General features: G+C 39.6%; 1 protein-coding gene across 2 annotated transcripts in view; it reads right to left on the bottom strand.

Moving 5' to 3' along the window:
- The window catches only part of LOC115137514 (beta-1,3-glucosyltransferase-like), a 167,276-nt gene extending 152,055 nt beyond the window's left edge, over nucleotides 1-15,221 (bottom strand). For both annotated transcript variants that reach the window (XM_065024671.1, XM_065024672.1), the window contains exon 1: nucleotides 15,036-15,221. In XM_065024671.1, the coding sequence (XP_064880743.1) occupies nucleotides 15,036-15,090 (55 nt within the window). In that variant the 5' untranslated portion in view covers nucleotides 15,091-15,221. The remainder of the gene's footprint in view (nucleotides 1-15,035) is intronic.
- Between the last annotated feature and the right edge of the window lie 1,711 nt (nucleotides 15,222-16,932).

The following is a 16,932-nucleotide window of genomic DNA, read 5'->3' as shown; positions in this document are numbered from 1 at the left end:
GTACACAGGCCCCAAAGCACAGAATGAAATTCTGAACATCGTGGCCAATACAGTCATTCGAGGCATTGCAGCTGAGATTAGGTCTCTTCCGATTGTACAATTTTCAGTCATTGTTGATGGTACTCAAGATGTCTCTGGTGCTGAACAGGAGAGTGTCTGTCTGCATTATGTTGACCATGACCGTGTCCCTCAGGAGGAGTTTATTGGGCTATACAGGGTGTCGGAGACAACAGGCGAGGGAATTGCGAAAGTGGCAACTGATGTGTTGTTGAGGCTCAATTTTCCCATGTCTGGCTTATGTGGGCAGAGTTACGATGGTGCCTCAAACATGGCAGGAAAATACACAGAGGCAATTGTGAGGAGGCAGCAGGCATTAGCCCTCTAGGCTGCTTAGCCTCCCCACTGATCCGGGATTCCCTTTCTTGGGGCCATCAGTTAGGTGTCCTCTATGGCCAGTCAGGAAAGTTTAAGAGCATGTTTGAATCAATAGATGATAGAAGCAGGAAAACCTGCTTCAGTCTGCTTTCCACCAGACACTGGGAGATTAATTCACCTTTCAGCAGGACAATAACCTAAAACACAAGGCCAAATTTACACTGGAGTTGCTTACCAAGAAGACAGTGAATGTTCCTGAGTGGCCGAGTTAGTTTTGGCTTAAATCTGCTTGAAAATCAACAACCAACTTGACAGAGCTTGAATAATTTGAAAAGAATAATGGGGAAATGATTGTACAATCCAGGTTTGGAAAGCTCTTAGAGACTTACCCAGAAAGACTCACACCTGTAATCACTGCCAAATGTACTTACTCAGGGGGTTGAATAATTAGCTATTCAATTTTTATTTGTGTATTTTTTTTATTATTTTTTTTACAAATGTTAGAATTTTTTAAAAGCTGTAAATCGCTGGCAAAGCTTCCATAAAGTATTGACTCAGGGGTGTGAATACTTATGTAAAATACATATTTCTGTATTTAATTTTCAATACATTTGCACAAAAAAAAATTATAGGGTCATTATAGGGTATTGTGTGTATATGGGTGAGAAAAAAATACAGTTAATCCATTTTGAATTCAGGCTGTAACAACAAAGTGTGGAATTAGTCAAGGGGTATGAATACTTTCTGAAGGCACTGTACAATCCACGTTTTCATTGCTTGCTAATAAATAAGTCTTGTTTAAAAAAAAGGTTGGATGTGTCTGACTATTCTTTAATTATTCAACAGCAGAAGACAAGGTTGTTCTGGCTCTGAGACCAATAATGCGCTATTGTTGTGTCAAATGGACAATTTGACAATCCTCTCCAACCTGGCATGGTATAATTTCATACAGGATATTTTATTTATTTATAGACTACTCAACGGCCAGTGACGTCACAGCTGTCATTGACATGTTGCGTGTATTTGTTTCTATTTTAATTATCAATTTCATCTTCATACTATCGCATAGCCCTCTCTCCACTTCATACTTGTCTTGTCATCGTATAGCCTACTTTTGGAAAGTCTAAGGTAAGCATTGGTTTCTTTATACGTTTTAAGTAGAAGAGTAAAAATGTTCTGTCATGTCTGACATACGCTGGTAGCTTTGATTGACGGGTCCTTTTATGGGGATGTACTTGTGTGATTTGGCTGATTCTCTCTATAGGCCTATAGATTGTGGCTTTCATAAATGTAATTGTCTGCATAATTTTCAATCCCCCATTTAAAAAATAAATGTCCTCTCACTGTCAACTGCATTTATTTTCAGCCAACTTAACATGTGTAAATATTTGTATGAACGTAACAAGATTCAACAACTGAGACATAAACTGAACAAGTTCCACAAACATGTAACTAACAGAAATGGAATAATGTGTCCATGAACAAAGGGGGGGGGGGGTCAAAGTCCAAAGTAATAGTCAGTATCTGGTGTGGCCACCAGCTTCATTAAGTACTGCTGTGCATCTCCTCCTCATGGACTGCACCAGATTTGGACCAGTTCTTGCAGTGAGATTTTACCCCACTCTTCCACCAACGCACCTGCAAGTTCCCGGACATTTCTGGGGGGAATGGCCCTAGCCCTCGCCCTCCGATCCAACAGGTCCCTGATGTGCTCAATGGGATTGAGATCCGAGCTCTTCGCTGGCCATGGCAGAATACTGACATTCCGGTCTTGCAGGAAATCACTGACAGAACAAGCAGTATGACTGGAGGCATTGTCATGCTGGAGGGTCATGTCAGGATGAGCCACATGAGGTACCACATGAGTTAGGAGGTCTTCCCTGTAACGCACAGCATTGAGATTGCCTGCAATGACAACAAGCTCAGTCCGATGATGCTGTGACACACCGACCCAGACCATGACGGACTTTCCACCTCCAAATCGATCCTGCTCCAGAGTACGATAAACGCAAATCCGACCATCACCCCTGGTGAGACAATTCCACGATTTGTCAATGAAGAGCACTTTTTGCCAGTCCTGTCTGGTCCAGCAGCGGTGTGTTTGTGCCCATAGGCGACGTTGTTGCCAGTGATGTCTGGTGAGGACCTGCCTTACAACAGGCCTACAAGCCCTCAGTCCAGCCTCTCTCAGCCTATTGCGGAGTCTGAGCACTGATGAAGGGATTTTGCGTTCCAGGTGTAACTCGGGCAGTTGTTGTTGTCATCCTGTACCTGTCCCGCAGGTGTGATGTTCGGATGTACCGATCCTGTGCAGAGGTTGTTACAAGTGGTCTGCCACTGTGAGGACGATCAGCTGTCCGTCCTGTCTCCCTGTAGCGCTGTTTAAGGCGTCTCACAGTACGGACATTGCAATGTATTGCCCTGGCCACATCTGCAGTCCTCATGCCTCCTTGCAGCATGCCTAAGGCACGTTCACGCAGATGAGCAGGGACCCTAGGCATCTTTCTTCAGTAGAAAAGCTACATAAGGACAGTACGAAAACAAATTATTCTGTCTCTTTGCAGCAACATCTGCAGAGCTGGGATGGTTGTATCCCCCATATATATAACATTATATTGGGTTGCAAGAATTTTGAATAATAATTTAAATAAAAAAATCAAAAGTTTCGAATCTGGCGTTGTTTTGTGTATCAGTTCATAAACCATGTGCCATGGAATTGGTACATCGAAAATCTCTTCTCAACTATTTTGCAATCTATATGGCAGAGCTGTAAATGTTTTGGTCCTTACATGAAACTGGTATGGTTTTTTATTTATCATAATTTCATTTTCAAATAACCGAAAGTGAGAGTTTGTAATCTGAATAAAGGGAAAAAGGTCATTCTTGAACATGGGGTGAGATATTCTTACTAATCTGCTAGAGAACCAGTTCAGATTTAAGTATAATTTTTGTATGACTGAAGCCTTTAGTGAGAGGTCTAATGCTTTAATATTTAATCATTTCTGCCCTCTGAAATTATATAAATTATATAAATAGGCCCATTTAATTTTGTCTGACTTGACAGTCCAAGTAAAAAGGTATATTTTTTGCTCATATAATTTAAAAAACAAGTCGCTAGGTGTAGGCAAGACCATAAGCAAATAGGTAAACTGTGATATGACTAAAGAGTTAATCAGGGTGATTTTTCCACAAACAGACAGGTATTTTCCTTTCCATGGTATCAAGATCTTATCTATTTTGGTAAACCTTGTATTAAAAAAATATTGCAGTGAGATCATTCCTTTCTTTCGGGATATGACTACGGAGTATTTCCAATTCCCCATCAGACCATTTTATTGGTAAACTACACAGTAATGTAAAAGTTGTATTTTTTAGTGATCCAATATGTACATTTGTCATAATTTGGTTGTAATCCAAGTATCTATATCCTCTATGAGGCTGTGGAGGAATCCATATTGTGGATTTATAAGAAAATATGAATCATCAGCATACAATGAAACCTTTATTTTTAAGCCTTGGATTTCTAGCCCCTTAATATTATTGTTGGATCTGATTTTAATATCTAACATTTCAATGGCCATAATAAATATATATGCCGATAGTGGACAACCTTGTTTTCCTCCTATTGACAGTTTAATACTTTCTGAGAACTAGCCAATATTTACTATTTCACACCTAGGGTTACTATACATAACTTTAACTCATTGTATAAGATATTCTCCAAAATGTAAATATTCCAGGCATTATATATATATATATATATATATATATATATAAACTCCAGTCGTACTTTATCAAAGGCCTTTTCAAAGTCAGCTATATTTAATAGTACTATATTGTTTCCAGTACTTGTATTATATTATCTCCAATGTATCGTCCATGTAAAAAAAACTGATTAGGGTGAATAATATCTGGCAATACCTTTTTAATTATATGCATTATGCTAGAATCTTTGCATCAACACTAAAGTGTAAGGGGCCTCCAATTTTTTTAATGGACTGGATCTTTATATTTAATCACGTGAGTCCTGTTTCAGTAATTCAAATCAGACCTTGTTGAGTATCTGATAACCTACCATTTTTATGAGAGTGGTTAAAACATGCTAATAACAGTCCTCTGAGTACATCAAAAAAGGTTTTGTAGACCTCAACTGGTATGCCATACAGCCCTGGAGTTATTCCGGACTTACAGGCTTTTAAATGCATCAAGAAGTTCCAACTCTGTAATTTAGCCTTCACATGAGTCTTTCTGTACAGCTGTTAAATTTTACATTAATAATAGAAACAAATCCTTACAATTAACTTCAGTTAGTGGAGATGGATGAGACTGAAATGAAAACATATGCTTAAAATACTTTGCTTCCTCTTTCAAAATATTGTCTGGTGAATCATGGGTGACTCGTCATTTGTAACAATATAGGCCTATACATCCATTCAGAAAGTTTCATAAAGTAGCCTGTCTGGACACTCCTAGCATGATCTGATCTGATAAAAGGCATATTTCTAGGAACTTATGCTACGTTATTTCTCCCCCCAAAAATGTAACCTTTATTAAACTAGGCAAGTCAGAACAAATTCATATTTTCAATGACGGCCCAGGAACAGTGGGTTAACTGCCTTGTTCAGGGGCAGAACGACAGATTTTTACCTTGTCAGCTTGGGGATTCGATCCAACGCTAGTCCAACACTCTAACCACTAGGGTACCTGCCGCCCATTACGTCATGCTCTCTTTGAAGAACATATGCCATCAAATGGCAGCAACAGTAGGGTTTGTGAAGTTATGCAAATATTTAGATTAAAGTGGGGGAAAAACACATCGGACTTCGTGAGAATGGTTTTAGCGTCAAAATAGGATCCAGATTAAAAAATTGTATATACAGAAAAGTTAACAGACAAGGACAAGGTGGGCATACATCTTTATTTTGACTCTGTCATGCTGTGTCAATACGAAAATGTGACAAATTCTATCCAACCAGGCATTTCTTAATTTGTCAATTAATATTTATTATTAATAACCTGAATAATAATAATGAAATGGCATGATAATAACAAAGTGTAATGGCTGGTTTAAAGTACATTTTATTAAGAAGCATCCATGTAAACAAGTGTACAAACAGAATTTATTTTTTATTTTATTTTTTTACATAGGGTCTTAAAAGCCTAAGACAACAGTAACACACATTTAAACAAAATGGACACATCAGAAACAATACAAAAAATAAATGAAAAAGGAAAGAAACCAGTAACGATGTGTAATGCAATAGCGAAATTGCACGTTTCTTTTGAGGCCGATAGCCTGTGTTAAGTTGTGTCAATATGAAAATGTGACAATCCTCTCCTTTCTGACATTTCTTAATTTGTATACGAGACTAATATTTAGAGGTAATAAGGTAATAAAAATAATGAAATGCTACTGATAATAACGATGTGTAATGGTAATAGAGAAGCTGCAGAAATAAAGCCAACCTTTAACAGTTATGTCATTGACCGTGTATATTGGCCTGGCCAATTACTGTAACCTCCAATTCCAAGACCGCCACAGCCCTGTAGCTGACACCACCTCATTCTTTCTGCAGACATCTTTGAATATTAATTCGGAACAGATTTTTTGAAAACGTGGTCGCATAAAAAACTGAGGGAGATTTTACCATAATTCTGTTACCAAACATTGTATCGGCACAGATCATCCAGTAAATGTGTTATTGTAAAATACTGTGTATTGATTTCAAAGACTGTGTAAATTGTTCAAAGTAGTCCTTGTGCATAGAGTTGTATGGGTTGTTAAACTTTGAAATCAATGATTTTTGTTTGGCATAGATTTTAGAGTGAAATACCCGAGTCAAAGCATAATTCAATTACCGTTGAATTTCCCCTAAGTGACTTCAAGACTAGAACTAGCTGTTTCAAGATGACTAGAAAGGTGAGTGACTACAGTAACTCTGTACTGTTTTGGCATAGAGAATGTACAAACGCTTGCCGTGCGGACACACACACAAAAAACTTGTTTGGCTTTAGTTATGGCCGCTGCATTTCTTTATTACCAGGCCGAATAGGAACATGGTTTTACTGGAGGGGGGCCTTCAGAACAGCTGATTAAAGGAACAATGTAGCACACAGTGCTGCCATATGGCTGAAATACACTGACACACACAGTCCTACAGTACAGCTGACACACACACACACAGACCTACCCATAGAGATCCTATAATTCACTACCATACAATTCTATAGACCTACCACAGTACAGCTCAATCACACAGTAGCTACAGTACAACTGACACACTTAATTCCTACTGTGCGGGAGCAATTCATTACAGCTGACAGAGTAGAGCTGAATGATGTCCATAGTGATGACTGCATTAGCTCCTCTTATAGTTAGATATAGTGGGTGGGCAGACCAGGACTTTAAAGGGATACTTCAGGATTTTGAAGCCCTTTATCTACTTTCCCCAGAGTCAGATGAACTTGTGGATACCATTTTTGTGTCTCTGTGTGCAGTTTGAAGGAAGTTGCTAACTAGCGTTGGTGCATAGACTAGAGGTCTATGGTAACTGCTAGCAGATACCATAGACTCCGTCATTGCGCTAACGCTAATTAGCATTGGCTCACATAACTACCTCCGTACAGGTTACAGGGACATAAAAATGGTATCCATGAGTTCATCTGACTCGTGGAAGTAGATACTGTAAAGGGCTTCATTGCCAAAATCCTTAAGTATCACTTTACCCACTATGAAATTATCATAAACCTGACGTGAATGGCAAAATGATAGGCAAAACGTATCGTATCTGAGGACCATTTCATATGATTGTTAAGAGGATCTTAAAATTTTCTTTTTTTAAATAAGGGTTTTTATATGGGTTTTTAATAAGATCTCCCTCAGCAGAGAGGAGGCCAATTTCACCTAAACCTTGTCTTGTGCCTGTTCACTGGCTTAGAGAGAAGGGGTGTTACAGTTGCATGTAAATTATTCCAAAGATAAACTACAAAAGTTCGGAGAGCGAAATCCCAATCTTGATTAATAGTTGAGAAATGGGAAGCGGTCTAAAATCCACTTAATGATGGATTAATCAGAGTTAGTAACACAAACGATCTGGGTTCCACCAGAAAGAATCTGCAACATTCTCATCTGGTCTTCCAGGCTCTCAATCCTATCAGCTAGGATTAAAAATGCAACATTTGGCTCGAATCGCAGCTTCCTGTAGGAAAACATCCAAGTTCACTCCCCATTCTGCTACATCTGTCGCAACTTGCCATCTTTCATGGAGGTCCCTGGAGAAAGATAGGGAAAAGACAGCTTGGCGTGCGCTGCCTGCATATAATTAGGCTAGCCTTGCTGTTTTCACTTTCCCAATTCACTTGCAATGAGACAGATTGCTAAAATATCAAAGAGAATAGTGAGCTATGTACATGGTCTAATATGCTGACCAGACCAGACGTGTTGCACGCGCTGCAAAATAAAATAAAATGAACTTGGTTCTATTTGTGACGCTCGAAGCACTGCAAGTCCTGCCTCTCCCATCTCCTCATTGAAAGATGAACTGAGGTCCACTCTCCAGTTGGTTGCCAACCGCCATATCAAGTCCAAAGAAGAAGCCTAAAGGAAGGAGGAGAGATTACTAGAAAGGAACTTGGTTGACGGTTTTATCTGTGGATTAATTGTCAGAGTAGAGGACCTTATGCCTTTCAGGTAAAATAACAACCCAATGTTTATATCCCAGAACAAATTAGCTAGCACCAGCAAGTTAGCTAGCTAAATTGCCATACATGTTTAATGCTTTTTGACCTGTCCCCAAGTTCCGAGTTTGTTTTGATATTTCAACCAGCGTGTCCTGATCACGTCTGGTGTGGGTGGACAAAATCAAGTTGCGTGCGATGGTGTGTGCAATGTGGTCAGTATGTGAGAGCGAGGGGAACTTTGTTTGAAAGCTTTTCATGTGTCACCACATTTCATGCATGCGTGATCTCCTGTGCCTCAAAGCCATTTCCTCTTACTGGTTGTGACGACAACATTTGTTCAGCCGGTTGCCCTTTCCTTTCCTTATTAGAACTGTTTTCACCTTTAACCCCCAGTGAGAGGACTTGGAAAAACCAACAAGGTAGGCCCTATTTCATGAAAATGTATTGATTTTGTGAGACCGTCATGTCGTTCGTGGTTGGTAGCACGCACACACATGCAAAGGTAAAAATATAGAATTAATCATGCTGCTGGTCAAGAAGATGAGCCTTGAACTACTCTGGCTCTAGGATGGAGGAAAGAGCAATTAGCTTTTATGGCAAAACACTGACGGTATCACCAGAAATTAAGGGTCGAACATATCCAGTTGCTCCTCTGATTAAACTATCTTCCTCTTTCACCCTGACTCCCATCATAGGGAAATATTTTACTCTATTGTTATTCTAGTCTAATTCTGTGCATCAGGGTTGGAGTTCTTGTGATTATCAATTCAGCGGTTGAAGTAATTGAATTACTGAATTGACAAATTCCCATAGAAAATAATTGTCCATTCTCAATTCATGAAATGGATTTCAATTTACTGCCTGAATTGATATTGTAGTTGACCCTTACCCTGATACGCATCATATTGTACTGTATATAAACATGCATTATACAGTCACCAATGACATGATGAGAGCTGATTTCTGAGCACCATCCACACACAGGTCTTTAGCACTCAAGGTTTCAGGGCTAAAACCTTCAGCCATAATATAGTCCCACGGTACATGCATTGTTTGGTTGAATGTTTAAGAACTTTCAGGGTTTTCTATTCATATAAATTGGACACTGAATGATAGTGGCTTGAGACACAGCAGTTAACAAAACAATAGAGTGAAGTGTCGATTAGTTCCCCTCTCACTTAATTAAACACCCACATGGACAACTACACACACCGAGTGCTGCCCCCTTCCAATACAACTGTTGGGTTTTCTCCACCCCCCCCCCCCCCCCCCCAGGGTTTTATTGGTTGTTGAACCAATCAAAGCTCAAGCCAATTTCTGTGTGAATATTGCGCCAACAAATGGACTCTTGTCCAGACCAGTGTACCACGTGAGTCCGGTCAGGAAGGCTATGCATCCACAGATCTGCTTGAACCACAGCAAGGCAATGATCTGTCTATACAATAGAAGTAGGTAGGAGACGGAACAGCTCATAGAAGCAGGAACCATATACTATTTCTGTAGCGTGAGGCAGCTTGATGTACAAGTATATCCCCTGGACAGGATGCTATTCTATCGCAGGACCATTTTTTACAGTCTTTGGTATGACTCGGCCAGGGATCGAACTCCCAATCTTTCAATCTCAGGATGGACACTAAAGACAAGGCCAGCGAGTTGGTTGCCCATACAATAGGCTAGTCTATAAACCTTTGGTATTACAGATGAATTCATGTAACATCTATTCCATTCACTTATGCCATTCAACAATTACATTAATGTTCATGAGGCTGTTAGTAACAACAATCTGTAACCACTATGGTGAATAATGAAAAGCAGACCTGAGTTCAAATCCTAAATGATTAAACGCCCACAAGAACAGAAATTCAGAAATTCACTTTTTTTTTTCTTAGCCTACCCATAATGTTACACAAGGATAAGTCAATAAGTCATTGTTTTAGTCAAAGTATGATATATTGAGGTTGAAGTGGGAAATCCGAAGGGGTAACTTCTGATCTTTTTCATGCCAATGCCATGCGTTTCCCCTATGATATGACATGCAACTACTTTAGAGTCTACGTTTCTTTTCAAGGCTGGGTTTTATTTGAATGTTGCCACCCACCAGCAAGGCATTATTTATTAATCATAAACACCTGCAAAGTACTTCCATCTTCACAAGTCGCAACTGAGCGGAGCAATATAATAGATCATCTTTGGCTGAGCCAAACAGCTTGTCGCCGTAGTCTACGCTTGGCTGCCTGAGCCATGGAGCAAATGAAAGTATGGGGTGTGTTTTAGCACCTCCACTTTTTTTACCAGCAAATTACAAATCATCCTTTGGATCATTTGTCAAGTTTCAGTTTTTTGGGAGATAGAAATCACCACAGCGTTCCCACGCCCAATTTGTGAATATGTATTAGCAGCCTGCGTCATTCTTCAGAGGTAGAACCTAAAAACTACAATTTACGCTCTAGGACAGAAGTTACGCTGAAATAGGGGCGACATTGCACTCTGGTGGGGGCCTTTAAATAATTTCAAATGCTTTAGCTGTGCCTGATTGAGCCTGCCTCTTCCAATGAGCCTGCCTGTTCCAATGGAACCAATAGAAAAGTCCCAAAAGAGCAAACACTGCCCACCTGACAAACACTCGAGGGCGGTTTCCCGGACATAGATTATGCCTATTCCTGGACTAAAAAGCAAGCTCAATAGAGAATCTCCATTGAAAGCACTTTTTAGTCCAGGACTATGCTTAATCTGTGTCCAGGAAACCTCCCCTCAAATTACACTAGATATACAAAAGTATGTGGACACCTCTTCAAATTAGTGGATTTGGCTATTTCAGCTACACCCGTTGCTGACATGTATAAAATCGAGTAGACAGCCATGCAAACTCTATAGACAAACATTGGCAGTAGAATGGCCTTACTGAAGAGTTCAGTGACTTTCAACATTGCACTGTCATAGCATGCCACCTTTCCAACAAGTCAGTTAGTCAAATCTCTGCCCTGCTAGAGCTGCCCTGGTCCTGTCTAAGTGCTGTTATTGTGAAGTGGAAAAGTCTAGGAGCAACAGCAGCGCAGCTGCGAAGTGGTAGGCCACACAACCTCACAGAACGAGACCACCAAGTACTGAAACACGTAAAAAATCACCTGTCCTCGGTTGCAACACCAACTACCTAGAGAAGCAATAATGGTCTGGGGCTGTTTTTCATGGTTCGGGCTAATCCCCTTAATCTTAGTGAAGGGAAATCTTAACACTACAGCATACAATGACATTATTGACAATTCTGTGCTTCCAACTTTATGGCAACAGTTTGGGGAAGGCCATTTCCTGTTTCAGCATGACAATGCACCCGTGCACAAAGCAAGGTCCATACAGAAATCATTTCTCGAGATCGGTGTGGAAGAACTTGACTGGCCTGCACAGAGCCCTGACCTCAACCCCATCGAACACCTTTGGGATGAATTGGAACGCCGACTGCGAGCCAGGCCTAATCACCCAACATCAGTGCCGACATTACTAATGGTCTTGTGGCTAAATGGAAGCAAGTCCCCGCAGCAATGTTCCAACATCTAGTGGAAAGCCTTCCCAGAAGAGTGGAAGCTGTTATAGCAGCAAAGGGGGGGACCAACTCAATATTAATGCCCATGATTTTCAAATGAGATGTTGGATGAGCAGGTGTCCACATACTTTTGGTCATGTAGTGTATTTTAAAGAACTCAAATAGTCTTTGAGCTAGAGGCATGGCCGATTAATTAGAGCCGATTTCACGTTTTCATAACAATCGGTAATCGGCATTTTTGGAAGCCGATTATGGCCGATTACATTGCACTCCACAAGGAGACTGAGTGGCAGGCTGACCAATTGTTACACGAGTGCAGCAGGAAGCCAAGGTATGTTGCTAGCTAGCATTAAACTTTTCTTATAAAAAACAATCAATCTTAACATAATCACTAGATAAACTAGTAATATCATCAACCATGTGTAGTTATCCAACTTATATGCGTTGCATATAATCAATGCGGTGCATGTTAATTGATCATCGAATCACAGCCTACTCGTCAAACGGGTGATGATTTAACAAGCGCATTCGCGAAAAAAGCACTGTCGTTGCACCAATGTGTGCCTAACCATAAACATCAATGCCTTTCTTAAAATCAATACACAAGGATTTTTTTTAATTTTTTTAAACTGCATATTTCGTTAATATTGCCTGCTAACATGAATTTATTTTAACTAGGGAATTTGTGTCACTTCTCTTGCGTTCTGTGAAAGCAGAGTCAGGGTATATGCAGCAGATTGGGCGGCCTGGCTTGTTGCGAACTGTGTGAAGACCATTTCTTCCTAACAAAGACCGCAATTAATTTGCCAGAATTTTACATAATTATGACATAACATTGGAAGGTTGTGCAATGTAACAGCAATATTTAGACTTAGGGATGCCACCCGTTAGATAAAATACGGAAAGGTTCCATATTTCACTGAAATAATAAACATTTTGTTTTCGAAATTATAGTTTCCGGATTTGACCATATTAATGACCTAAGGCTCGTATTTCTGTGTGATTATTATATTATAATTAAGTCTATGACTTGATATTTGATAGAGCAGTCTGACTGGTAGGCGGCAGCAGCAGGCTCGTAAGCATTCATTCAAACAGCACTTTCCTGTGTTTGCCAGCAGCTCATCGCTGTGCTTCAAGCATTGAGCTGTTTATGACTTCACGCCTATCAAATCCTGAGATTAGACTGGCAATACTATAGTGCCTATAAGAACATCCAATAGTCAAAGGTATATGAAATACAAATGGTATAGGGAGAAATAGTCCTATAATTCCTATAATAACTACAACCTAAAACTTCTTAATTGGGAATATTGAAGATTCATGTTAAAAGGAACCACCAGCTTTCATATGTTCTCATATTCTGAGCAAGGAACTTAAACGTTAGCTTTTTTACATGGCACATATTGCACTTTTACTTTCTTCTCCAACACTGTCTTTGCATTATTTAAACCAAATTGAACATGTTTCATTTACTTGAGACTAAATAGATTTTATTCATGCATTATATTAAGTTAAAATAAAAGTGTTCATTCAGTATTGTTGTAATTGTCATTATTACACATACATATTTATTACAAAAACTAAAATAATAATTCTAAAAAAAATAATCTGCCGATTAATCGGTATCGGCGTTGAAAAATCATAATCTGTCGACCTCTAATTTGAACCCAGGTTTGCTGAATAACAGAGAGAAAAACATTATTTTCCATACGTTATAAGTTCTTATTTAACATTTAGTCAGGATCATTGAAATTGATCATTATTAATACTTAAAATGTAACCTTTATTTAACTAGGCAAGTCAGTTAAGAACAAATTCTTATTTACAATTGCATCCTACCCCGGCCAAACCCTAACAACGCTGGGCCAATTGTGAACCGCCCTATGGGACTCCCAATCACGTCCGGTTGTGAAACAGCCTGGATTCGAACCATTATTGTCTGTAGTGACGCCTCGGGCACTGACACGGAACTCAAACCGGCTGCGCGCGTGCGCTATTGTGCATAAATTGATTTTGTCCCCCTACACCAAAAGTGATCACGACACACAGGTTAAAATATCAAAACCAATGACATTAATTTAGGGACAGGTCAAAAAGCATTAAATATGTATGGGAATTTAGCTAGTTAGCTTGCACTTGCTAGCTAATTTGTCCTATTTAGCTAGCTTGATGTTGCTAGCTAATTTGTCCTGGGATATAAACATTGAGTTGTTATTTTACCTGAAATGCACAAGGTCCTCTACTCAGACAATTAATCCACACATAAAACGGCCAACCGAATCGTTTCTTGTCATCTCTCCTCCTTCCAGGCTTTTTCATCTTTGAACTTATACGGTGATTGGCACCTAAACTTTCAAAGTATTACCACGACTACCGGCAAAACAGTTTGTCTTTCAATCACCCACATGGGTATAACCAATGAGGAGATGGCACGTGGGTATCTGCTTCTATAAACCAATGAGGAGATGGGAGAGGCAGGACACACGCCAGCAGTGTGGGTGCAATAATTGAATAACATAGATTTCTAAATTTATTTTGCATGCCTTGTCCGGTCTGGTCAGCATGTGAGATGCAGTGCCTTAGACCGCTGCGCCACTCGGGAGACCTTATGGGTTATACATTCTTATGACAAGTCTTACGATGCATAACCACATCATAATGCATTATGCCTGGCTGCAGTCTTTAGGTATAGTTAATATGTTACCTGAATTAATGCAATAGCGCGCTATTTTAAAGTTAGCCACTGAGCTGCTGTCGCACACAATTCGTCGCACATGCATGCATCGCGTTGAGTTATTGGGTGAAGTTATCAAAGAATACAACGAGATACAATTGTAAAAGTATTTCTCAGAGAACGAAGGCTACAACTCTCACACCCACAAGCTGCGCGTGCAGCAGCCTGCAAAACACTGGGGCATATTCATTTCGGAAACCGTTTACCGTATAAGAACCAAATGGAAACAGAGCCAAAACGAAAGTTTCTATTGGACAAATCATTCGGTCTCTCCCCGTTTCCTTTGGTTCCGTTTAAGAAACGTTTTGCAACATTATTCGGCGTAATGAATATGCCACTGGTCAAGAAGTTTAAACTATACTCAAAATACAGTCGCTAGCTTCCACAGAGTCTAGGTTATATCCTAGTAAAAACATGCGTTTAGGCGATTCACAAAGAACTAAAGACACAATGTAACACAAACAGTCGTGAACGAATGTGCAGCCAATCCAATTAAGAGTTTCTAACCAGATGCAAATCTTTGCAATGTCCAGTCATCTCTAGGCTAGCTACATGGCTAGCTAAAGTTAACTCTTCCAATGTGCAACACGGCTTCCCAACAACGCATATTCTTAGCTTGCTCTACTCCCTGCTTAAAGCAGCCACATAAAGCACGAGTAAAATGCGCATAGCTCCAAATAGAACGGTAAGTCAACCAATACTTACCGAACGACAGAAAAAGTAAATAAAAAGCAAAGACATCTGGCTTTTCAGGGATCATCGTGCGAAACAGAGAGAGATACTGACAGCCTCCTGTGTGGCTTTGACAGTGTTTGGAATGGAATGCTTTTTTTGTGCACAATTTTTAGGACAAGAGAAAGGCGATTTTGGCATGTTCACCGCCACTAAATGTGGCTCAGGCGCGCTCTTGTGGCCAAATGCTGCACTGTTAAAAATCGTGCTTACTAGGCTACAATAACACAAATAAATCTAAGTCTTTCCTGGTTGGCTCAATTGTATTTATCAAATAAAAAATCATTCACACAGCATTTTGAAGTTATCCTATCTTTATTTGTCTATATTTAACCAGCATGCACAAATAGCTTTGCAACGTAGGCTAAACAAACTTGCTTTATTAGGCCTATTTTATTATAACATTCTATACAATAGATTCCGGTAGCTACAGTCATTACGTCTACAGTAAAGGATAATCATTGAATCCATTTGAAATATTTAGGCTTCAATCAGATTCCCAGCAAACATGACCCCATTAACAAGCTAGCCTACATTTTAGTCATTTAGCAGACACTCTTATCAGAAACAACTTACTGATCCCACGTGTGAATCGCATTTACAACCCTGTCATGGCTAGCACCGCTACTCGACCCACTGAGCCACACAGGACTACACCACCCCCAACACAGGCTAGGAGGGGCTCATTTCAATATGTGGGAGCTTGGTTTGCACAGTTTTTTTGTGCAACCATTACTAGGATTATTTTTTGTTTTATCTTATACACTGCCAATGATGAGGTCTTTAAAAAACACTTATGAGAAACTTAGTCGTCATGAAATTGTATTTAAAGCGTAGCCTCACACAACCCAACTCTGAAATATGGTCCCTGTTTTCTTTCTCCCTACTTTTTACGCATGAGATGTTAACTGTAATGAGATTTCCTAATACTGTTGGAATGAGACTATCAGGACTTTTGTAATTAGTTAATTGTTTATTGGATGTTGTGTTTAGGCCTAGTACTCACCCCTCCAAAAATTAACAGAATGTATTTTTTTTTTAAATGGAGATTTCAGCTGCAGTCTACATGTTTTTGAGTTACTATCTGCATTACTTTCCTCCCTACAGTGCCGTTGTATCATTTAGATGCAAAAACATACTTGTGGGTAGCAGCCACAAATCTGGTAATAATTTTGGCTATTGACACATTTACAATGTGGTTCTCTGCTGGACACACAAACACAGGTCTAAATCAGTCACTGATTAGAAGACAAGAATGAAAACCAGATGTGTTTTGGCCCTCGAGGACCGTATTGAATAGCCCTGATCTAGATTAATTGTTCAGGTCCCAATGATAATGAAGGTTACATGCTGTGAACTCGTCTATATATTCTTTAGAGGCCTTGAAAGTGATTGTACTATAGAATGCTTTAACCAATCACCTGATTTCGTGTTGTTTGTAATGGGACAAAACATATTGAAATTATTAACACAGTGAAATATATTTATTTCTGCCACGTTTAATGCCGGTCTCAACTGCCTCCGACTGATCAATGACACCACAGCGGGTATCATGGGAAATTGATCCTTCTCCTCTGGCAAAGTGCTCAATTAATTATACTGTACAAGGAACCATTAATATTCCTCTGTCTTCTGTCTCCCTCTAGTTGCTTTGAATTATGGCATATACTGTACAAAGAGGACCTCCCATCAGCCAATGTAAAATCCAAGATATAGTGGTCTTTGTTGTCGTGGGACATTCAGCTCTCCAACTGTCTGCCTGTGCATTCAGCAGGGCAAGTTAAAGGTGTGGACAAGTCAAGTGAAACATGGCTTTAGCCAGGTAAGGTATGCTAATATGTCTAACTTAAACTCCTAACTGTGCTAGCCT

This window comes from Oncorhynchus nerka, linkage group LG11, assembly GCF_034236695.1.
Source record: "Oncorhynchus nerka isolate Pitt River linkage group LG11, Oner_Uvic_2.0, whole genome shotgun sequence".
Lineage (NCBI taxonomy): Eukaryota > Metazoa > Chordata > Actinopteri > Salmoniformes > Salmonidae > Oncorhynchus > Oncorhynchus nerka.
Note: the sequence above shows the minus strand (reverse complement) of the source record. Positions and strands in the feature narration are given on the sequence as shown.